We start from the raw sequence: 23,016 nt of genomic DNA, 5'->3' as shown, positions 1-23,016 counted from the left end.
GGGACAACAGGGTTTTAAATAAGGTAAGTCTGAGGGGAGGATTCTGAACTGGGGAGGAGCATGGAACTGACAACTCAGGGAAAAGTGTGATAGGGAGACAGGGAAAAGGCGGGTGGAACTTCGGAGTCTCCAGGAGAAAGGGCCAATGGGAGCTCTCTTTGCACTGCAGCAAACTGTAGCCAATCAGTGGCAGAGGAGTGGGAAAGCAGGGGAGGACAGGGTGACAAACAACTTTGGGCAGGAAAATCTGAGGGAGAAAGGGGAACAATATGGAGGTATAACAAACTTCATAAAAATTCAACAGTAAACTGGGGTACATAAAACTCCATGACAATACAGCAATAAACTGGGGTAAAACTTGGGAACAACTGTCAGTCCGGTGGATGAATTGTCCAGTGTATAAAAGTCCATCTAGTTCCCATAGATGCTTCTCCATGCCACATATCTTTCCCAATTGGTTTTTTCTTCCACCACACCCTGCTACATGCAAACATAACAAACGACAGCATCAGCAGATGTCTTTCCATTCCTTTTTCCCTTCCCATTCTCCGTTCCTCTTCCCTTCCCATTCCCACAGCCAACACACTATTTCACTTCTCACTTTAACAAAGCTCTTTTCTCCTTCAAGCCCCTCAAAGGCGCCAAGGCCACATAGGAGGCCACACACAAACTGTACTCCTCTTCCCACTTGACTACACCTTCTCCCTCACTGTTCTACAGGGAACACCAGGAATCTGCTCGCAGAGGTCTCTCGTTTCCCATCAGTAGCTCAGCACAAGGAGCTAAAGGAGCTCAAGCCTTAGGCCACAAGAGCTGACAGCGAGGAAACTTTGGGAGCAAACTAATGCTGCTAACACGGTCCCAGCTGAATCCAGCACACAATCACAGAATCCAAGAGTCCGTCAGCTTGGAAAAGACCTCCAAGCTCACTGAGTCTTGTGCAGCCCCTCCCCGACCGCCTGCAGGGACTGGATAATGCTTTGCACAGGGGCAGAACCCACTCCCTGGGGCGGCCTTGCTGCCCTGGCCCTCGTCTGGCCCAGCCTCTCCCTGTGTGCGTGCTCCCCACAGCACAGGCTGCACTGGGCAGCATCCCCTGATGGGCCCTGCCGAGTTGCCCCACGGAGACACTTCCCTTTTATGTCACAGGTGCCACAGCCTGTCCCAGCCAGCCCTGCCCATTGTCCCCACCCCAGCTCAGTGACTCACAGTGGCCCCTGGCAACCAAAGAACCAAAGCCCCACACCCCCAGAGTGCAGCCCTACCCATGTGCAAGGGGCCCCCAAAGGGTTCCCTACACAAAGCAGCCCCTCCAAACCCTTGTCAGATAGAAAACTGGGGGATGTGACCCTTGGATGCTTTTAGTACAGAGATACAAGCTTTTCTTGAATAATGGAGGGGGTCACTTTTTAATTATTAATATTTACAGTTATCCATTTGGGGACAGGATGTCCTACAGGCTAATGTGGTGTCACATTTGGAGTGAAAAGGACTTTTCAAAGAAACCCAGGGTGCATGGGTGATGCAGAGGAAGCTACCAAGTCACCCAATGTGAAGCTCAACACTGCTTTGCAACAGCACTGCCCTTTCACACACATCTTTGGCAAAGACAAAGATGTCAGGCTTTAGTTTCTAAATCAGTAACACTTGACAAGACCTCTTTAGGAACTGACAGCAAGAGAACTTAGGAGCAGCTTAGGGTTGGCAAGTGTAGGAGCCAAGAAGAGAAGGGCTGATGGGTATGTCATGAACACTGACAGCTGGATGGTCGTGGAGCTGACCAAGGACTGCCAGATAGAAAAGACATCACCTGCTGGACTTGGCCCAAACACCAGCCCCCTCCTCTCCCTTCTCAACCACTCAACCACAGCCTGCACACACCCACACCTGCCAGGGTCAACTGGCTGTTTCTCTTCTCTTTTCTGCCTGGGGGCGAAAGAAGAAGGACAGGGAGGGCATTTGCCTTCGGGCCAGAGGGAAGGGGAAGGAGATCCCCCCAAATCCATCCCTGGCAGGATGGGGGCTGGAGGAGACATTGGGGAATCCCCAAGAATATTTTTGAGGGGAAGAAAGGATGGGGGCACCCACAGGGGGTTGGGGGGGGGAGGGACCCAGGAATCTCGTGGTGGGACACTGGGGAGTTCCCAGTAGTTTCTTGGGGGGGTGGACCCCCAGCAGTCCGGGGTGGAAAAATGGATGGAGGAATCCGCCGTAAAGGGTTGGTGACACCCAAAAGACTCTAGGAGGGGGTCGGGAGGGGCCCCGGAGTCCTGAAGAGTGTTTGGGGGTCCCCAGGAGGGAGTCTGGGGGTCTGAGGTGGTCCCAGGAGATTTTCAAGGGTTAAGGGGATGCACAGGAGATTTGGGGGAGGAGGGGGAAAGGCGGAGGGTCCCCAGGAGTCTTGGGGGGGATCTGGGCGGTTCCCGAGAGTCTTGGGGGAGATTCGGAGGGGTCACCAGGAGCTCCCAGACCCCCTGAACTCACCCCACACCACCATGGCCTCGTTGGGGCCGCACGTGAAAAACAGCACGGAGGGGGGAGACCCTGGGGCCGGGATCGATCGGGACCAATCGGGTTCAATCCCGATCCTCCCTTCCCCCACCATCACCGCCCCGCTCCCGGCAGCCCCCGCGGAAGTTTCGCCGTTCTATTGGGTGACTCACCGGCACAAGGACAGGGGCCCAGCAGAATTTGGCAATGTCATTCCAGCAGAGCCGTTCTATTGGCTGCGACCCACGAGGGAGTCCCAAAACCTGTTCATGGCTTGGGGGGGAAGGACAACCGGCACGGCCGGGAACGGGGGTGCAGAGAGTGTTCAAGTGCCCAGGAAAGGGGCAAAAAACTTTCCCCTCTCCCTCCCAGTGCCCCCTCAGCCCATCCCAGTCTCTCCCCTGCTCTCCCAGTGCCCCCTCAGACCATCCCGGTCTCTCCCCTGCTCTCCCAGTGCCCCCGTCCATCGAGGTCCCAGCCCGGCCCTGCCCCCTGCTCTACTCCGACCTGGATTTCTCCCCTGCAGGGGCAACTGAGGTGGCTCCAGGGTGGGCGGGAGCTTTCGGGGCAGGGGGTGGCTCCTGACATGCTGCTGGAACCGCCCCTGTCTGGGCGGGCCCGTCAGCCTGGGGCACCTCCTCACCCGAGCCTGGGGGACGGGTCGGCAACTGGGAGAGGCTTTGGGAAGGAATGGGGAGGTTGAGAAGGGGTTGGAGGTTGTGGGGGTAACTGGGAAAGTGTTTGGGGGAGTTTGGGGGTTTGGGAGGGAGGTTGGGGAGATGGGGGCAGCTGTGAGGGGTTTTGGGGAATCGTCGGGGATGTGGGAAGGAACTGGGAGAGAGTTTGGGGGCATACTCAAGGGGAAGGGGGCAACTAGGAGAGGGTTTGAAAGGTCCTGGGAGTGCTGGAGGTAACTGGGAGGGGTTTGGGGGCATCTTGTGGGGTTTTGTGGGTCTGGGAGGCAGTCTGGGGGCCTCGGAGGGTTTAAGGGCAAGTTGGGAGTGTCCTGTGGGACCGGGATGGGATTTGAGCGTTCCTGGAGGGGCTGGGAGGGCTTTATGCCTTTATACTGCGGGCATTGTCTAGTATTGATGGGGGTAATCCGTGAGTTGACTGTTTCATAATCATCCAAATTTTAACAAGACTTTGAAGGTGGTCAACCTCAGTTTGAAGCAGCTCATTTTTAGCAACAAATTTATCCTATTTTTCTCCTGTTTCCCTCTCAAAGGTAACGATGACTTCAACACCACATTTTCTGATTTCAAAACAATAGACTCAACATCAGAAATCCATTCATGACTTCCCTGTCACCACTCCATCCGAATGTCTGTGCACTCACTGTGGCCTGAGAGAAACCTGCCTGTTTGCAGCGCACTGACTGGGCAACTTTTCTTTTTGCAGGTGGAAAAGGGCAGATAAAGAAAAAACAGATGGGTCCAGCAGAAGTGATGCTGCTTCTGTCAAAAGCAGAGCAGAGACCGAAAGCACTTTAGGAAGTTGCTTACAGAAACACTTGTGCTTTCCAAGTTACAGCTCAGGAGTCTCAGTGACTTGTCCAACATGGGAGCTCCTTTTCCATTTCTCAACCCCCAGATTCCTCAGGAGTAGGAAACTGAAAACACTGACTCAGAAAAGTTCCATTCCTTCCTAATAATTGTGCTTTGTCCTTCCCATTTGACAGTGCTCTTGGAAATGTGCTGGTGTGATCTGGATCTGGGAGCAGCCCTGACCTCCCATAGCCCTGACCACACACACCTCATCCAACGGCAGGAAGAACCTACCTGGCTCCTGCTGGGGTTCTCACCACCCACCGACAGCTTCTCCCTGCAGAGGGGTGGGCAACTACCCAGGCAGGATGAGACCTGACGCCAGCAGGCAGCAAAGTCCCTGCCCTGGCACAAAGAACCCCGGAGCACAGGGACCCTGCTCTGCAGGACAGCCCCGGGCATCCCTGGCTGCACCCCCACCTTCCCACCCCGCAGCCATCCCTGGGAGAAGGAGCCCACCTACGCTGTCCCTCTGACGGTGCTGCAGGGAAGGCCTGCCCTGGACAACATCCTCCTCCAGCGCAACAGAGAAACTGGGAGAGTCCTGACAGATGTGCAAGGCTGTGGGATGTGGTAGCTTTAGGAGATTCCTCCAGGAACACAAGCGACATTGCCCTGCACCTGTAGACTCACTCTGCAGAGGAGTGTGAAGTTGTGTCCCCAAGTTGTGTCTCAGCTGAACACCTCCCATCTTTCTGCTGCCTTTAACCTCCCTTTGCCTTTCTTCTCTTCTCTCGTGCCTACAGGCAGTGCCCTCGGCCCTACTGGGCTGTGCAGAGGAGCTGCTCCTGGGCAGAGCTGTCTCTCTGCAGTGCTGCCCGCTTGCCAGGATTTCCCTGTGTGCCAGGAGCCCGGCCCAGCTGAGCAGCACAGCAAGAGCCAAAGGCAACCCTTTCTCTGCCCCTCTGGGTTCCCCGCAGGTGTCCCTGGGGCTCCAGGGGAACCTGCTGTGGAACAGACTGAAGGAAACAATGATGTTCCCTCTTCTCACCTCTTCAGTGACACTTCTTTCCAGCAGTGACATTTCTCCTCTTAGAAAATTACCAGGGTATGATGATCACCTTTTCTAGTTTCATCATTACACAGGACACCAGGAAGGTGACAGCAAAGGATCTGGTAACTCCCTGGCACAGTGGGGGTTTTCCTGGAGTCACACAGAGAAATGTGTCAGGGCTCTGAGAGGTGTCCAACCCTGAGCTGGACTGATGCACACACGGGGGTGTTCAGAGACACGAGTCCTTCCCTGGCACACACACAGGCAGTTCATTGCAGCAGGGGCAGTGTCTCCCTGGGCTCCTGCTACCACTCCCAGAGCCTGGAGCCACCTCAGCCCTGTAATGCTCCCACCCTGCCCACTCCTACACTTCAGATGAACATTGGGGTTTTCTAGTCACTGGAACTGCCCCTCCCTGGTCCCCCCATCTCCCTGCCACGCCCCAGCCCAGCAGAGTAACACAGTCTTTTCTGGTCCTGCAGCAAGAAAGGGAGGCAATAGAGGACAGGAAGAGTGACTGCATGTCTGGACTGCTCAGGAGATCATCAGCTCAGGCGGCAGCTCCTGCAGCCCCAGGGCCAGACCCGCTTCCCAGTGGCCCAGGCAGCTGCTGCCACGTGGGCACAAGCTCTGCTGCCCAGGAAGGTCCTGTAGTGAAGGACTTTGCAGATGGCCATGTAGCAGTCATAGGACATGATGGTGAGAAGGGCAAGCTCCGCTGTGATCAAGAAGAAAAGCAAAAAACACCGGTGTAGCTCATCGTGAGTAGGACATGCCCCTGGTGTTCCAGAGGGAATTGGCCATGGCTTTGGGGAGAGTGGTGCAGATGCAGCCCGGGTGTGTGAGGGAGAGGTGGAGCAGGAAGAAGTCCCTGGGGGGTGTGCAGGTGGTGGTGGCAGGCTACGGCGCTGAGGATGAGGCCGTTGCCCAGGAGGGCAGTCAGGGAGATGCCCAGGAAGAAGCAGAAGTGCAAGAGCTGCAGCCAGGAGGAGGAAGTGGGGGATGGAACTGTGTGGGAGGCGTGTCTGGATGCACAGGGGATGTGCCAGGGCGATGGGCCTGAGGGGACATGCGCAGTCACATATAACTCTATTGGCTGAAGAAGTCACATGGTACGCAGGGATTTAAGAGTGGGAATTTTGAATAAACTTCTCTTTGTCTCACCACCGCACGAGGAGCATCATTCATTCCTTGTTATACAAGGGTCGCCTGCTACATGTGTCGCCCGAACAGGGACATCTTTAGCTTATATTAAGTGAGATATCTATCCTGGATCAGGAGATCAGCTGGTGTCTCCGGGATCGTCTTAATTTTCAGAGACGGGAGACTTCACCAGAAAAAACCCTGAGGTCAATAAACCCCGTGCTCTTAGTGGCTTCTAAGAGATGGACAGTTAGTTTAGCGAGCTCAATAATAGTAAGATAGTGCACGGAAGAAGAGAAGAAAGAGTTAAGGAAGAAACCGAGAGGTCAAAGCAGCCACCGGAGAGAGTGGAGAGGGTCAACGCAACATCGAAAGCGGTGAGTGACTGGGACGCACCCCGCACGTCTAAGACTGCTCCCTGGGCGAAAGCGTGCCTGCAGCTCGGAGAACGAGCCGCGGAGCACCTTAAGATCGTCAGGGAAAGGCCTGTTAGTCCCCTGAGTGTCGGTCATCTGGTAAAGCGACTCTTCGCTACCGACTGTGTGGACAACGTGCAAGAAGCGGCTTACCGCTGCCGCGTCCTAGCAACCCCAGCCACTGCTGACCCCCACGGAGCCCCCGCTCCAGTTTTCTGTCCAGCAGAAACTGGCCGCGGCTCCCCGCCTGCTCACCGCTGCTGACTGACCCTGCGGCGTACTTAAAAAGCACTGCCAGTGTTGCCGGTGTATTTTGGTTCTGAAAAAAATCTCCGGAGCAGTTAATTAGGGGTGAGATAAGAAAGGGTTTATTTGCCAAGGCAATAGGTGATATAGACGCGCGCGCCGGCCGTGCCCAAGAGGTTACATTTTATAGCATTATCCATCCAATCCCAGATGTGTCCACCCTTTGGCCCTTCCTCTGGACCGCCCCGGGTCCTCCCCCTGAGAATTGGGTCTGGGGTCTTTTTGGGACCACCTACTTCATCATCTTCAGCTTCATCAGAGTACAAAGGGTATATTGTCACCTAGTTTTTGACCGTACTCTGTGGTTTAGGCCCTGATACGCTGTTCTCCAAACAGTCTAGGCCTTTACCTTGACAAAAGACTAAACACTGCTACTGGATTCAGGGGTAGGTTGATATAGAAGGCATAGAATGGGGTAAAAGGGTTAGGGAATGTATAAACAAGGGAAAGGAACAAGGGACAGAGGGGTTTCTGCTTTTAAAACCTACCTATAAAATTTACAAGTCTTATAACTATTAGAAAAATAAAAAACCATTAGGGGCTTAAGGCATCAGTTCCCCCCTTAGAGACTGGACAAAACCCAAAGGTCTTTGTCCAATCTCTACTACCTACACTTACAACAACTATAAAATCGGTGTATGCAGTGAGCTATTACACTAACACTAAGTATATACAATACTAAGATAAACAGTTGTTTCATCCATGTCTAGTTCGGTAACCATGAGGTGAGTTTGTTGAGGACGTCTCCTAAACCTAGGGAGACATCATCCAGAGATATCTGATGAAAAATTTCGGTTTGATTTCGAATTGCGGCCAAATCATTATTAATTCTACCAGTCTGATCTATGTAAGAACAGCAGCTGGTATTGATGACTTTACACACACCTCCTTGTGAGGCTAGCAAAAAATTGAGGGCCATTCTATTTTGTATTACCACACGAGACAAGCTTTGGAACTGTTCTTTCAGGGTTTCAATTGCATCCAGAGTGTGATCTTGTATGTTTTCCATAACAGCCGAAATATTTACAATTGCCTTTTCCAATTCACTCACTCCTAGAGATGGGATTAAAGCTCTGATTATGCTATGGAAAATCGTAGGGTGCTCAATGAGGGGATTGCTAGTTCTTTTCACTCTTTTTGGATAGGGTCTTTCCCATTCTGGTTCATCAATTGGATCGAGGATTGTTATATTTGGAATCACTGCCCCCAGAGCACAGGCCCGATCTTTATCAAGAGGCAAAACTTTCCAGGCTTCCTTTTCACAAATCCAATACCATCCCGAACCCTGGGGAGGAATTAATCTCAAAGGGAACTGTGCCATCCCTGCAACAATTTCTGGGTTTATTTCTTCTTTTAAATTGTTTTTATCACAGTAGGGGGGGAGAATGATTTTTCCTGTAGCGTTTATGATCATACAGGGAACAACATCCTGATTAGAAATTACATTACTTAGGGCCACCGGGTAATAGGCCTCTGTAACTGGCTTCCAGGACCCTGGGAAATTCATCATGGATTTACCGAAGTTTGTCTCGTTTAGTAAAATGCCAATTAGGGGCCACTCACTATTCTCATCATCAATTGCTGGTACTTGAGTACAAATCCAGCATTCCGTTTTTCGGAGAATTTTAGATACGTTTTGGACTAGGGCCACATGCAATTTTTGGTCCCAAACTCGGTTCATGGTTACCGGTTGCATGAACAGAATACACAGAACAAGCAGTCTATTCCACATCCTCGTCGTCGGTGTCTGGTTCTGTCTGGTTGGTTGTCCCAGGAGCTGATGCTCTCTTGACTCTAGAGTAGTGGAACCAGGGTTCTCTGCCAGCAACTTTGACGGAGGTGAGGGAGGTCAGCAGGACTTGGTAAGGTCCTCTCCACCTGGCTCGCAAGGGGTCACTGTTCCACCACTTGACGTAGACCCAGTCTCCTGGCTGGAATGGGTGAGCAGGGGTGTCCAGTCCTATAGGTCTGGATAACTCGATGACCTTCTGCAGCTTCTGCAAAGTAGAGCCTAAAGCAATCAAATATTTTTGTAAATCAGCTCTCCCTCTTAAGTGTACATCCCCTGGTACATGTGGTGCCTGATATGGTCTTCCATATAATATTTCATAGGGGCTTATGTTATCCCTCCGCCTCGGCTGGATACGAATTCTCAGCAGAGCTAGTGGCAAAGCCTGAACCCAGGACATAGATGTTTCCTGACAAATTTTACTAATTTGCATTTTCAAGGTGCCATTCATTCGTTCAACTTTGCCACTAGCCTGAGGTCTATAGGGGGTATGTAGGTCCCAGACAATTCCCAGGATGCGGCATACTTCTTTTACTACTGTCGCAATAAAATGTGTTCCTCTATCTGATGCCATTCCTAGAGGAACCCCAAACCTTGGAATTATGTGGTTTAATAAAGCTTTTACCACTTCCCTTGCTGCATTAGTGCGACAGGGGTATGCTTCAGGCCATCCACTGAAAGTGTCAACTAGTACAAGGATGTATTTGTACCCCCCCCATGGTGGTAACTCAGCAAAATCTATTTGCCAGTAATCTCCGGGTTGGTCTCCAGCTTTTGTTACCCCTAGTACCACTCTCTTTGATGTATCTGGATTATTTCGTTTGCAGATCTCACACTTACCTACCGCAGACTGCACAGCTTCGGTCATATTTGTTCCTATTACTGTTTTCTTTAGATGTTTCAGGAGATTTTCCGTTCCCCAATGGGTAGCCTCATGTTCCTGTTGAGCTATTTCCCTAAGGAGCGGTGGTGGGACTACAACCTGCCCGGTAGGGGTAACAGCCCACCCCCCTTCTTTGATTTCAGCTTTCAATGATTTAATAAGCTGATTGTCTCTCTCATCATACTTAGGGGTGTATTTTGTCAAATCAATTTCTTTTTGTGGCACTACTGTCAAGATGCCTTTTTCTGCAGCCCTTTTTGCTGCTTGATCAGCAAACTGATTTCCCAACTCGGGAATTGTTTTCCCCTTCTGGTGGGCCCTACAATGCATAATAGCTACCTCCTCTGGTTTCCAAATACTCTACAGGAGTGCATGGATTTGGTCTGCATGCTTGACTCCACTGCCTTGGGCTGTCAGTAGTCCTCTCTCCTTCCAGATGGCTCCGTGGGCATGTACAACACTAAATGCATATTTTGAGTCAGTCCAGATATTTACCTTCTTTCCTTCACTCAGTTCCAAGGCTCTTGTCAGTGCAATTAATTCTGCTTTTTGGGATGACACATCTGCTGACAAGGCTTTTGCCTCGATCACTTCGTTTCTGGTTGTTACTGCATACCCTGTGAAGCGTTTACCATCTCGCATGAAGCTGCTTCCGTCTGTATACAGTTCCCAGTCTGCGTTTTCCAGGGGCTCATCCTTCAGGTCTGGTCTGCTGGAGTAAGTCTCCTCTATAGTCTGCAAACAGTCATGCTCGGGGACACTGTCAGTTAGTGTTGAAGACAGAAACATAGCTGGATTTACAATAGATGTTGTTTTTAGGGTAACATCGTCCTGTTCCAGCAACACAACCTGGTACTTAAGCATTCTGCTGGGGGATAGCCAGTGGCCTCCCTTTTGTTCAAGCACAGTTTGAACTGCATGGGGTACATACACAGTGATATGCTGCCCAAGGGTGAGCTTCCGGGCTTCTTCAATCAGGATAACAGTTGCTGCGACAGCTCGCAGGCACCCCGGCCACCCTTGGCTAACACTGTCCAGCTGTTTGGAGAAATAAGCCACAGCTCTTCGTTGGCTTCCCAGAGTTTGTGATAATACCCCCAGAGCAACATTTAACTGCTCGTGTGTGAACAGTTCAAACGGTTTAGTCAAATCTGGTAGTCCTAATGCTGGAACTGACATCAAGGACTGTTTCAGTTGCTTAAACACATCTCTGGTCTCATCTGTCCATGTTATAACTCCCTCTTTGGCCGTTTTCAGGGCTTCATACAGAGGTTTGACTAGCAACCCATAGTTAGCTATCCACAGCCGACACCATCCTACCATTCCCAGGAAAGCCTGCATCTCTCGTACAGTGTGGGGCTCTGGGAGACGGCAAATGGCCTCTTTTCGGTCTGTACTGAGTCGCCGATGCCCACGATAGATTTCAAGTCCCAGGTAGATGACTATCTCCTTGGCTATCTGTGCCTTTTCTCTCGAGACCCGATACCCACTTAGCCCCAAAAAGTTCAAGAGACTTACAGTGAGCTCGATGCATTGGTCCCGGTTTTTGGCTGCAATTAAGATGTCGTCAACATACTGCAGGACAACTCCTTCTTGCTGCTGTCTTCTCCAGTCCTCCAGTTCCTTTGCCAACTGATTTCCGAAAAGCGTTGGACTGTTCTTAAAGCCTTGTGGAAGAACTCTCCAGGTTAGTTGCGTTTTTCTCCCTGTCTCAGGATTTTCCCATTCAAAGGCAAAAATCTCCTGGCTATCTTTATGTACAGGAATGCAGAAAAAGGCATCTTTGAGGTCGAGTACAGTAAACCATCCTAAATCCTCTGTCAATGTGGTTAACAGTGTATAGGGGTTGGCTACCACTGGGTAAATGTCCTCAGTTATTCTATTAATGGCCCTAAGATCTTGGACTAGCCGATAGCTTTTGCCATCAGCCTTTCTCACGGGCAGTATGGGGGTATTAAATCTGGATTCACATTCTACTAGTAAACCAAATTTGAGGAACTTTTCAATTATAGGTGCTAGGCCTTTTCGGCTTTCTAATTTCAAAGGATATTGTTTCTGCCTTACCGGGGCTGCTCCTGGTCTGAGTGCGATGCTTACTGGTTCAGCTTGCTTTGATTTCCCAGGGTACTCGCTGGCCCAGACTAAAGGTATGACAGCATTTTCAACTTCTGCAGGGATCTCTCCATGTTTTTCCTGTATAAAGAAAGCAGCTGCCTCGACATATTTAGTATCTGGGATTATAACCTTTATGTCTCCCCCCTTGGTGAATTTAATTTCAGCTTCTAATTTTTCCAGTAAGTCTCTACCCAGTAGAGGCTTAGGAGAATTTGGCATATAGAGAAATTGATGAGTTACCCAGTGTTTGCCCAGTTTGAATTTTAAAGGTTTAAAAAATGGCCTTGTTTCACTTACCCCTGTAGCACCTACCACAGTTACAGTTTCATGGCTCAGTTTCCCTTCCAAAGTATTTAATACAGAGTATGCCGCACCTGTATCAACCAAAAATTCAACATTCTCCCCCCCCAGCTTAGCTGTAACCAGAGGCTCTGCTGGGTAAGAAACCTCCGGTCCCCCTCATACATTCTGACTCACAGTCAGTTGGGGGGCTGGGGGTGGTGGTGGGGGAAGTGCGTTTTCAGTTCCCTTCAGCTCCGGGCAGTCTCTTCTCCAATGTCCCTTCTTCTTACAGTTAGAACATCTGTCATCGGCTATGTCCTGCCGGTGGTTAGACCTCTGATACCTGGGGTTACGTTTATGAGGCTCTTTGTAGCCACCTTCTTGTTCCCTTGTTTTCCTTTTCTGCTCCCTATTTTGATATGCCGTCCAGGCTACATCTAACAGCTCACTAATATTCCTTCTATCACCACCTGCCTTCTGCAGTTTTCTTCTTATATCATCTGTGGACTGCCCTATAAATAAGTATAACAGATTTTTCTTTCCCATCTCTGACTCTAAGTCGATATCCGTATATTTTCTGATAACATCTTTCAATCTATTTAGAAAATCAGTAGGTGACTCATTTATGTCTTGTCTAACCTCGTACATTTTGGACCAGTTCACCGCCTTCGGAACTCCATGCCGAAATCCATAAATTACCCAATCTTGATAACGTTTCAAAGCTCCTAAACCTGCTGCCACATTAGGATCCCATCCAGGATCCGTGAGGGGGAAGATATCTTTGACATCTTCGCCTGGAAACTGCCCAGAGGTTTTTTGTATTTCTATTGCTTTTTGAGCAGCTCTTTTCACCATTTCCTTCTCTGTTTGGTCTAATAAAGTATCCATCATAACCTCTAGATCATTCCAATCAGGATTCTGAGATTTGATTGCTCTTTGGACATAATTTGCCATCTTTTCCGGATTATCTCTATAAGCCCCCACACAATCTTTCCATTGTTGTAACTCAACCAGTGAGAAAGGAGCCTTTATTAATACCGTGCCTTGATTGGTCACGGCTTGTCTTAAGGGGGCTTCTAACGGTGGCTTGTCTTTTGCCCTTGTTCTACTTGCAACCGGATCGGGGCAAGCTAACACTTCGCGAGCCAATTTTCCTTTCGGTTTTACTACAGGCTGGTCGGCTTCTCCTTCCCCCGAGTTATCACTTAATTCACCCTCTGCTTCCGTGTCCTTATCAAACGGTGGTAACCCTCGCTTCTCCCTTCTCTCTGCAGCTGGAATCGGCTTGCCCTGTCTGTGCGTTTCTGTTCCCTTTTCGTGAGAGGCAGAGATTGGAAACTCCCTCGGTTCTTCTTTTCTTCCCCCTCCCCCAAGGATGGAAGCTTCCCCCTCGGGAGGGGGAGGCGTGGGAAAGGGGGCGGCTCCAGCCCCACCTCCCAAGTCAGTCAGGACAGAGGCTCCGCCTGTTGGCACCGCCCCTGCCCCTCCTGCCACTGCTGCTGTGGCCCCTGCCCCTGTTGCCGCCGCAGCAGCTGGGGATGGCCCCAGACCTGTTACTCCCACAGTGCCTGCTCCTGTACTTGTTGCCATGGCAGCAAGTCCTGTACTGATTGTGCCCGGAGCAGCTCCAGCCGCCCCGGAGCCAACTCCTCCGGAGATTCCAACTCCCCCTGGCGCAGCCATGCCCGCGCCAGGGAGTCCCCCCACGGCTCCCGCCTGTCCAGCTGGTGCCGGTCCAGGAGGAGCAACCACTGCCCCGGCAGCTCCAGCCCCCCCCACCGCCGCTGCAGCAGGGAGTCCGATTTGTGGAGCTCCCGGGCTACTTTCTCTCCTGTCAGGTGATATCAACATATCCAAATCATCCTCTCCGGTGTTCTTAAATAGTATTTGTGGGATAGGAGCAGCTTTAACTCGATCTTTCCTTTTCCCTCTTCCTAAAACCATTTCTGCTTTTTCCATCTTTCCTGAACTTTCGTTTTCCTTATCTCCTATACCCAATTCAGGGCGTGTTAACAAAAACAAGAACAACTCTGCATATCGAATTTCCTGCCACCTCTGTTCTACATGAAGAAGCGAGATCAATCGAAACACTGTATCCAGTTCAAACGGACCAAATTTCGGCCATGCTATCCCTCTCATTTGTCCAAACAACGGCCAAGCATTTAGAGACAACCTACACAGCTCTTCCTTCTTTAAAGGTGTCTCAGAACCAGCTAAAGTTTTCCAGTGTTTTAGAACCAAACTAAGGGGAGATTCTTTAGGGATCTTAAATTTTGAATCCACACAACCCATGCTTGCAAAACAGAAGCAAACCAGTCAAACACACTGGGTCTCGAACTGACACCCTTTAGGTCACGAGGCTGTTAACGTAACCTCTCAGCTATTTACCGAGTGGTGCTGACTAAAGAGCTCCACTGGCTCTCCCACAGCGTCAGAGCACCGGAGGGCGTCCCCTCCAAAACCAGAACAGCCCCTAGGCTGAACACCCGCCCTGACCTGGGTAATTGGCGAACTAACCCGTTCGCCTCCCCCTGAAAATTGACTCTCTAGACTGTTTCGAGGGCCCAAGTCAAAATTTTCAGGAATCCGTGCCCCCTATCCCGGGACACAAAACTTTCCCGCAGCTGCTAACTAACCAGATTCGCTCTTTTCTTATCTCACCTCTATGCTCCGTGCTTGTTTTCGTGGGTTCCGTGGAGCTGGGCTTCTCAGACCGGCGGGAATTTCTCTCAGATAAAAGCCGGCTTGCTGAGGAATATTCCTGCTGATGAAAATTTCCAGTCTGAAGAAGTCCCCGGTCCAGTTCTCCCCGTACGGGCCACCACTGTTGCCGGTGTATTTTGGTTCTGAAAAAAATCTCCGGAGCAGTTAATTAGGGGTGAGATAAGAAAGGGTTTATTTGCCAAGGCAATAGGTGATATAGACGCGCGCGCCGGCCGTGCCCAAGAGGTTACATTTTATAGCATTATCCATCCAATCCCAGATGTGTCCACCCTTTGGCCCTTCCTCTGGACCGCCCCGGGTCCTCCCCCTGAGAATTGGGTCTGGGGTCTTTTTGGGACCACCTACTTCATCATCTTCAGCTTCATCAGAGTACAAAGGGTATATTGTCACCTAGTTTTTGACCGTACTCTGTGGTTTAGGCCCTGATACGCTGTTCTCCAAACAGTCTAGGCCTTTACCTTGACAAAAGACTAAACACTGCTACTGGATTCAGGGGTAGGTTGATATAGAAGGCATAGAATGGGGTAAAAGGGTTAGGGAATGTATAAACAAGGGAAAGGAACAAGGGACAGAGGGGTTTCTGCTTTTAAAACCTACCTATAAAATTTACAAGTCTTATAACTATTAGAAAAATAAAAAACCATTAGGGGCTTAAGGCATCACCAGCAAAAAGCCCCTGCGCCGTATTCAGACCGCACGGGCTTCACCGACACAGCTCGCCCCCGACCCCCGCGCCGCCCAGTGAACTGCGGGAACCCCCGGAGCCGCCGCTGCCGCCGCTGCGAACGCCGCGCTCAGCGGAGACGGAGCCGGGACCACGCCGAGCCACTGCCACGTGACTGAGACGATGACGCCAGCGCTGCCGCTTCGTTCACCGCTTTGCAGCTTGCACACGTCGATCGCTGCAGCCCCAAGTCGCCGCCTCTACAACCAGCCACCGCGTCCGTCGCTACAGCTGCCCGTGCCTGCCGCCGCCGCTTGCTGCTTGCCGCCTGCACCGGGACATCAGCCGCCGCCGACGGGACGCCACAACCCAACGAACAGTGAGCCAACACAAATCAACAAACCGACAGACCCTCTTCAGCAGCGCACCCCAACAGCGCCGAGACACAAAGGTAACATGGGAAACTTTTTCCCTACCCAAGTATCACGGGACACAGAAGCACTGGCTGCTCTGCTGAATCCTTAGTATGTTCCGGTTACAAGGGTTGAATTATCAGAGTTGGTGCGGCTCATTAAAGCAGTCGTACCAGAACTACCTCTGGTTGAAGCCCTCAACATTCACATATGGGACAAAATAGGCAATCTTATCAAACTCAAGGCTCAGAGAGGGGATTCCCAAGCAAACAATGCTTACCCAGCCTGGCAAGCTATAATGACTGCATTAAGCAGATCCCACCAAAGAACGACGAACACATACACCCCCACTCAGGCTGCAAGCAGCAGCCCCACTTTTACGCGCCGCAGTTTGAACTCACAAAGCTCCGCGGGGGGAGGGGGTGGAGCTGTTCACAATTCAACTCCGGGGAAGGGAACCGGGAGCCCAAGGGACACGGACCGGCGGGAGGGAGCGGGACCCCAGATGCGAGGTTCCAGTCAGTGGGACAGCAGCAGGGGGTCCCGTGACGGGAGTGGGGGGGCTAGCCCAGCTTACTCGTCAACCCATCCCGCACATGAACGCCGAGTACGCGCCCAGGAGCGGGTACCACCATCTCACCTGCCACGCGGTTCGGACACCGACCCATCCTTCCCCGCCCCCGCGCCGTACTCCCCAACCACCACCACCACCCACCCACAGACAGCCGCTTTCGCCGGAGCTGCAGGGGGGGGGGAATGGGAGGAATGGGGGGAGGAGGAGGGGGATTTTGGGATAGCTCCGCCGGCAAGGGATGAAGCAACATACCGAGAAGGTACAATTGATAGGTGGGCTTTATGCAGAGAAGAGGCATTGCGTACTGGGGACTTACAAGTTATACAAGCATGTCCAGTAATTATCGGTCCACGTCAAAGTCGCAGGTTCCAACCATTACCACATGAACTAACCAAAGAACTAAGACAGTTAATGAGAGAAACTGGTGTATCATCCCCTAACACACTTGCATTTTTAGAGTCACTAAGTTCCACATACATCTTCATGCCTCATGACTGGAGAACCTTGTTACAAATAAGCCTTTCTAACACACAATACAATGTATTGCTGAACGATTTTAGAGAAATCTGTTCTGCTTACGCTAATGACCCGCAAGCAGAGGTATCAGCACACCAACTCACAGGGGATGGGAACTATCATTCCATAGATGCTCAAACCAGTTACAATAGAGAGGTATACGAGGTAATAGCAAAACATGCCATGCAGGCAATAAGAAAATTACCTACATCAGACAGAGATGCAAACTTGTCATTTACCAAAATAATACAGGGCCCAACAGAACCTTACACAAAATTCCTAGATCGGCTGCAATCTGCTCTGGATAGGCAGATTGAAAATGAGGAAGCCAGGGAAATCCTTAGTAGAAGACTGGCTTTCGAAAATGCTAATGTGGATTGTAAAAGAGTTCTGCAAACCCTTCCTAAGAGGGAAACTTGCAGTATCTCAGAATTAGTTCGTGCCTGCCAAGAGGTGGGTTCTTTAACACATCAATCAGATTTGCTAGCAGTAGCACTGAGTACTCAGTTAAGGACACAGCAGGGGGCCAGACCCAAAGATGGTTGTTTCATTTGTGGGGCCCCTGACCATTTCCAAAGGGACTGCCCTCAGAAACCTCTAGCATTGGCACCTTGAAAGCAACCCAAAGCAAGGAGGATGCCAAAAAACTGGAGGTGAGGGGCGCTGTCACATGCCCTGGTACAGCAATCACATGCGACACAGGGGAACAGGCTGGCGATTTGTGCCCCCCCAGCTCAACCAGCACTCTGTGCCCCTGCACCCCAGCCAGCGATCTGTGCCCCGCCACATCAGCCAGCGCTGGGCTGGACTTATCCAACAGGGACACAGTCCTCATAACTTCCACTGAGGTGGTGCTAATCCCGACTGGACATCGGGGTCCCCTTAATCCAGGGGTACATGCAATGCAGATTGGAAGGTCCTCTACCACCAGAATGGGTTTGTTTGTGCTGCCAGGTGTAATAGACTCGGATTCTCATAGCGAGATTCTGATAATGGCATGGACCCCTTCACCCCCCTGCTTCATCCCGAAAGGACAGAAGCTTGCTCAGTTAATCCCCTTATACAGTACGTTGCCTGCAGGGGAGGGGGGGAGAGAGTGGGGTTCAGGGGCCTTTGGCAGCACGGGACAACCACAAGTTTACTGGGCAGCAGCCATCACAGCAGCACAGCCGCTCATGACGTGCCAGGTTAATGGGCACCGATTTACAGGCCTTTTGGATTCGGGAGCCGATGTTTCCATCATAAAGGACTCCGAATGGCCACTTGACTGGCCTGCTGTTTGCCCAGCTGCAACCATTCAAGGGGTGGGAGGCACACAAAGACCCAGACAGAGTGCTCAAGTACTCACTGTCTTGGGACCAGAGGGGCAAGTAGCAAAGGTAGCTCCATTCATAGCCCCGATCCCTTGCTCTCTGTGGGGACGTGATATACTTTCACAGTTTGGCACAGTAATGCAAATTCCTCCTGCAAGCAACCAGGTTTTTCAATAGGGGCCATTGGTCAGCCGTCCCAAGCACCGATTAAGCTGGTCTGGAAAAGTGACCAGCCGGTCTGGGTAGACCAATGGCCCATGAAAAAAGAAAGGCTTGAACATTTAAAGATGTTTGTAGAGGAACAATTGGAAGCAGGACACATTGTGCCAACAAATAGTCCCTGGAACACTCCTGTATTTTGCATTCCCAAAAAAACTGGCAAATGGAGGATGATTTGGGATCTCAGAGCAGTAAATGCAGTCATTGAGTCTATGGGGGCATTGCAACCAGGATTACCCTCACCTGCTATGCTCCCAGCGAACTGACCTCTGACAATAATTGATTTAAAGGACTGCTTTTTCACCATATTCCTGCACCCTGAGGATGCCCCAAGGTTTGCATTTTCTATTCCAGCATTAAACAACTCACAGCCTATGCAAAGGTATCACTGGGTTGTTCTCCCTCAAGGGATGAAGAACAGTCCAAGCTTATGCCAAACAGTAGTTGCAAATGCTATTCAACCCGTCAGAAAACGTTTTCCCTCTGCAATAATCTACCAATACATGGATGATATTTTAATAAGCATGGCCACAGAAAACGAACTGCAAATTGTTGTTACTGCTTTAACTGATGCTGTCCAAGAAGCAGGCTTACAGGTTGCAGAAGAGAAAATCCAGAGATCGCAGCCCTGGAGCTATCTTGGATGGAGAATCACGCAACAACAGATTTCCCCACAGCCGCTGCAGCTCGAGGTAAAAGACACTTTAACCTTACATGAGTTGCAAAAACTCCTGGGAGCTATTAATTGGTTAAGGCCTGTTCTAGGCTTAACCACAGAGGAGCTACACCCTCTCTTTGTGTTACTAAAGGGGGACTCCGATCTGACGTCTAATAGGGCTCTGACAGCAGAGACCAAACAGGCGTTAGGCATCTGTGCCAAGGCGATCGAATCTAGGCAGAGCAGAAGGAGAGATCCTGAACTGCAAATTCCCAGCAGGTACCAGCCATTTGCAGTCTTATTCCAGTGGGACCAGACTGAAAAGGACCCACTGCTGATTCTAGAATGGCTATTTCTGCCCCACACCCCACCTAAAACTGTATGGACAATTAATGAAATGTTTGCTAAGCTTGTTATTAAAGGCAGAGTTCGATTACAGGAACTAGATGGAAGGGATCCAGCGGTCATTACATTCCAACCACGAAGGACAATTTAGCTTGGATGCTAGCTGAGGACACCGAGTTCCAAGCTGCCTTAGCAGGTTTTGATGGTAACATTTCAGTTAATCTCCCTAAGCACAAACTTTGGGCAGAAATGGGTAATTTGCCTTTAAGAACCACGACTAGATGCAGAAGTGAGCCAGTAAAAGGCCTCACAGTTTTTACAGATGCATCTGGGCGATCACAGAAAGCTGCAGTGACTTGGATAAATCCTGATACCGGACAATGGGAACAAAAAGTACAGACCATGAACCAATGCTCTGTGCAGGTTCTGGAACTGGCTGCCATTTGTATTGCCTTGGAAAAGTTTTCTGAACAACCTGTTAATATTGTCACTGATTCTTGTTATGCTGCAGGGCTAGTTTCACGTCTAGAATGTTCATTTCTTCGGGATGTTTCTAACCCTCATTTGTTGTTTGAAATGCGTTGTATTTGGTTCCTTGTCAATCACAGAAGGTTTGATTTTTATATAATGCACATCAGGTCTCACACTGACATGCCAGGGCCAATAGCTGAAGGGAACCGAGAAGCTGACAAAGCAGCAATGTTCAACACAGTACCCAGGACCCTTGAGCAAGCAAAATTGTCCCATTCATTTTTCCACCAGAATGCACGCTCTCTAAAGAGACAATTCAAAATTACTATCAATCAGGCCCGAGATATCATATTGACTTGTCCAGACTGTCAAAAAATTACCCCCATGCCATCTCAGGAAGGTGTTAACCCCAGAGGGTTAATATCCAATCAGATATGGCAAACAGATGTTACACACATCCCAGAATTTGGCCCCTTGAAATATGTACATGTAACTGTAGACACACATTCACAGTACATCACTGCTACAGCACACACAGGTGAGAAAGCCAAGGATGTAATAAGACACTGGCTAAGCTGTTTTGCTACCCTTGGCACTCCACAACAGATTAAGACCGATAACGGACCAGCATACGTCTCTGAAAAGGTAAGGAATTTCCTATCAGAATGGGGAATTTCACATATTACAGGAATTCCACACTCACCTACGGGACAAGTAATTGTAGAAAGGGCACACCGCACACTGAAAGAGATGCTAATAAAACAAAGAGGGGGGGAGAAGCTATACAGTCTGCAAGAACGTTTGTGGAAAGCCACATATGTTATCAATTTTTTAAATTGTGACAGTGCTGAAAGAAGCAGATATGAGAAGCAGCACAAATCTCAGGCGTTTGCCTCTCCCAGGCCATTAGTCATGGTAAAAGATTTGATCTCGGGACAATGGACAGGACCTTTAGATCTTCTGACTTGGGGGAGAGGTTACGCTTGTGTGGCAACAGGAAAAGAACTGAAGTGGATTCCCTCCAGGTGTGTAAAGCCCTATTTGGATACACAATCACAGCTGCAGGAACCAGATAACTCAGGAGTTTAAAAACAGTTATGTTATGTTTCAGTTTATATTAATGACCAATGTGGTGACAAGCAAACTGCAAATACTGGTGTGTGTATGTGTATGCGTGAATGATGACGGCCGTGATGTGTGAGATGAGTGAATGAATAAGAGAGTTGTGTGACTGGAAAACATAAAAACACAGAATACCTCACAAGACCACATTACCTACACCACAAGGTCACCTTGAAAGAATTGAGTTTTGATATGCTTACCCTGTTTCTTGAATAAAGTTTGAAATCCCCAGTTATTAAAAAACCCTCAGATTAATAAAAGTTATAGTTTACACACAGTTGGGCTAAAGGCCCCAAGTTAATAAAATAATTATCCAAGTTGCACTACCCTAAAGGAATATAAGGTTTTAAAAGGTTTATATTAGAGTTAAGAAGCTAAGCGAAGCAATGCGCTGGGTCGCTGCGAAGCTTGGTAGTTTACAATGTTCTGGTTATTTGCACTGTTTTTTGCACTGTCTTTTGTGACTTCTTTTAGATATTAGAGAGAGGGGATATGTGGGAGGCGTGTCTGGATGCACAGGGGATGTGCCAGGGCGATGGGCCTGAGGGGACATGCGCAGTCACATATAACTCTATTGGCTGAAGAAGTCACATGGTACGCAGGGATTTAAGAGTGGGAATTTTGAATAAACTTCTCTTTGTCTCACCACCGCACGAGGAGCATCATTCATTCCTTGTTATACAAGGGTCACCTGCTGCTGTTGGACATGAGCTTCCTCCGGGCATCAGGAAATGTCCAAGGAGGAAAAGGCAGTGAAAACTTTGGGACAGGTTTCCTAGATCAAACCCATGAATTCCTCTGAGCATCTACCCTCATCCCAAGTATCTGCAGTCACACATATAGATTCTGGACTGTAGAAGACAGGCTTAGCATGACTTTAAGATGATTTCTTCTCAATTTTTTGATTTATTTTTCTACTGCCAGGTCTGAGAGGGGCATCGTGGAACCAAAGGAACCCTGAGACATTTCAGAATCCCACATGTGTTGGGTCTGTCTGAGCTGGAGTTCATTTTCTCACTGCAGGCGTCACAGTGCTGTGCTTTGCATTGGGAGTTACAAAGGGGTTAATCACACCAGTGCTTTGGCAACTGCTGAGCAGGGCTGGTGCAGCATCTGCATTGTCAGCTTCGTCCCCTGAATCGGGGGCAAGATCATGGGAGGCGATACAGACAGGTCAGTTGAGCCAAATGGACCAAAGGGACATTGCAGAATATATGGCATCAGCTCAGCTACAAGAACTCAGGAAAGGAACAGGAAAGGGGGAAAATCCATTTTTTTACAATACATGCCTTCTGAGCGGCTTCTCTGTGTGGTGAAGCCCTGCTTCCCATGAAGTGGCCAGGAAGTAGAGAGAAAATCTTTTTATTTCTCATCTATCGCACACCTAGGATGAATAACTATTATTCTCAACTATAACCCCAATCTGACTTTAATTACGTTCTATCTATATACTGCAACAACTTCCGCCATCTTCTTCATCCTTAACACAACCAATACCCTAAAACTATCCACTGTTATATCCATATGAACCAAAATTCCATCACTAACCACAATCCTTATGCTCACTCTCCTCTCCCTTGCAGGTCTTCCTCCCCTAACGGGATTCCTACCCAAATGGTTAATTATTCAAGAGCTCACAAAACAAGAACTAACAGTAGTAGCCACAGCTATTACCCTACTCTCTTTACTTGGACTTTTCTTCTACCTACGACTGGCCTACTGTGCAACCATCACACTACCCCCAAACTTCACTAACTACATAAAACAATGACAAACTAACAAACCAACTAACACCCTAACCACAACCTTTACCTCCTTATCAGTTATACTCCTACCACTATCTCCCATAGTACTCGCAATCCCTTAGAAACTTAGGTTATTTAAACCGAAGGCCTTCAAAGCCTTAAACAAGGGCTAATCCCTCTTAGTTTCTGTTAAGGTACACAGGATACTAACCTGCATCTCCTGAATGCAACTCAGATGCTTTAATTAAGCTAGAACCTCCCCCTAGACAGATGGGCTTTGATCCCAT

The 23,016-nt window shown here is 49.6% G+C and overlaps 1 protein-coding gene and 1 long non-coding RNA gene across 11 annotated transcripts in view; both read right to left on the bottom strand.

Moving 5' to 3' along the window:
- Positions 1–23,016, bottom strand: part of LOC127482288 (uncharacterized) — a 139,141-nt gene that overhangs the window by 79,054 nt on the left and 37,071 nt on the right. The window lies entirely within an intron of this gene.
- LOC127482264 (collagen alpha-1(II) chain-like) lies at positions 6,903–14,617 on the bottom strand. 10 transcript variants are annotated; one of them, XR_007908475.1, is made up of 3 exons: positions 11,633–14,617; positions 11,087–11,319; positions 9,799–10,328 (listed from the first exon to the last, which is right to left on the bottom strand). XR_007908475.1 is itself a non-coding variant. In XM_051812433.1 (2 exons), the coding sequence occupies exons 1-2, from the start codon at positions 14,255–14,257 to the stop codon at positions 8,857–8,859; spliced, it is 2,148 nt and encodes a 715-aa protein (XP_051668393.1). In that variant the 5' UTR covers positions 14,258–14,617; the 3' UTR covers positions 6,903–8,856. The 10 variants fall into 10 exon arrangements, 3 of the variants coding, with proteins under 3 accessions (XP_051668393.1, XP_051668394.1, XP_051668396.1); XR_007908476.1 differs by lacking the exon at positions 9,799–10,328 and adding an exon at positions 10,492–10,606; XR_007908478.1 differs by lacking the exon at positions 9,799–10,328 and having other exon boundaries at positions 10,747–11,319; positions 11,633–12,308; positions 13,180–14,617.

The sequence above is a fragment of the Manacus candei genome, unplaced genomic scaffold (assembly GCF_025592945.1).
Source record: "Manacus candei isolate 608988 ecotype Guabito, Panama unplaced genomic scaffold, ASM2559294v1 h1tg000086l, whole genome shotgun sequence".
NCBI lineage: Eukaryota > Metazoa > Chordata > Aves > Passeriformes > Pipridae > Manacus > Manacus candei.
Note: the sequence above shows the minus strand (reverse complement) of the source record. Positions and strands in the feature narration are given on the sequence as shown.

Excerpts from the sequence above, each read along its gene's own strand:
- LOC127482264 (XM_051812433.1), bottom strand. The coding sequence starts at position 14,257 with ATGGGTTGTGTGGATTCAAAATTTAAGATCCCTAAAGAATCTCCCCTT. Across the intron at positions 8,908-12,160 it reads CCCCAGCCCCCCAACTGACT|GCTCTACTTTGCAGAAGCTG; the intron begins GTGAGTCAGAAT and ends TGATTGCTTTAG.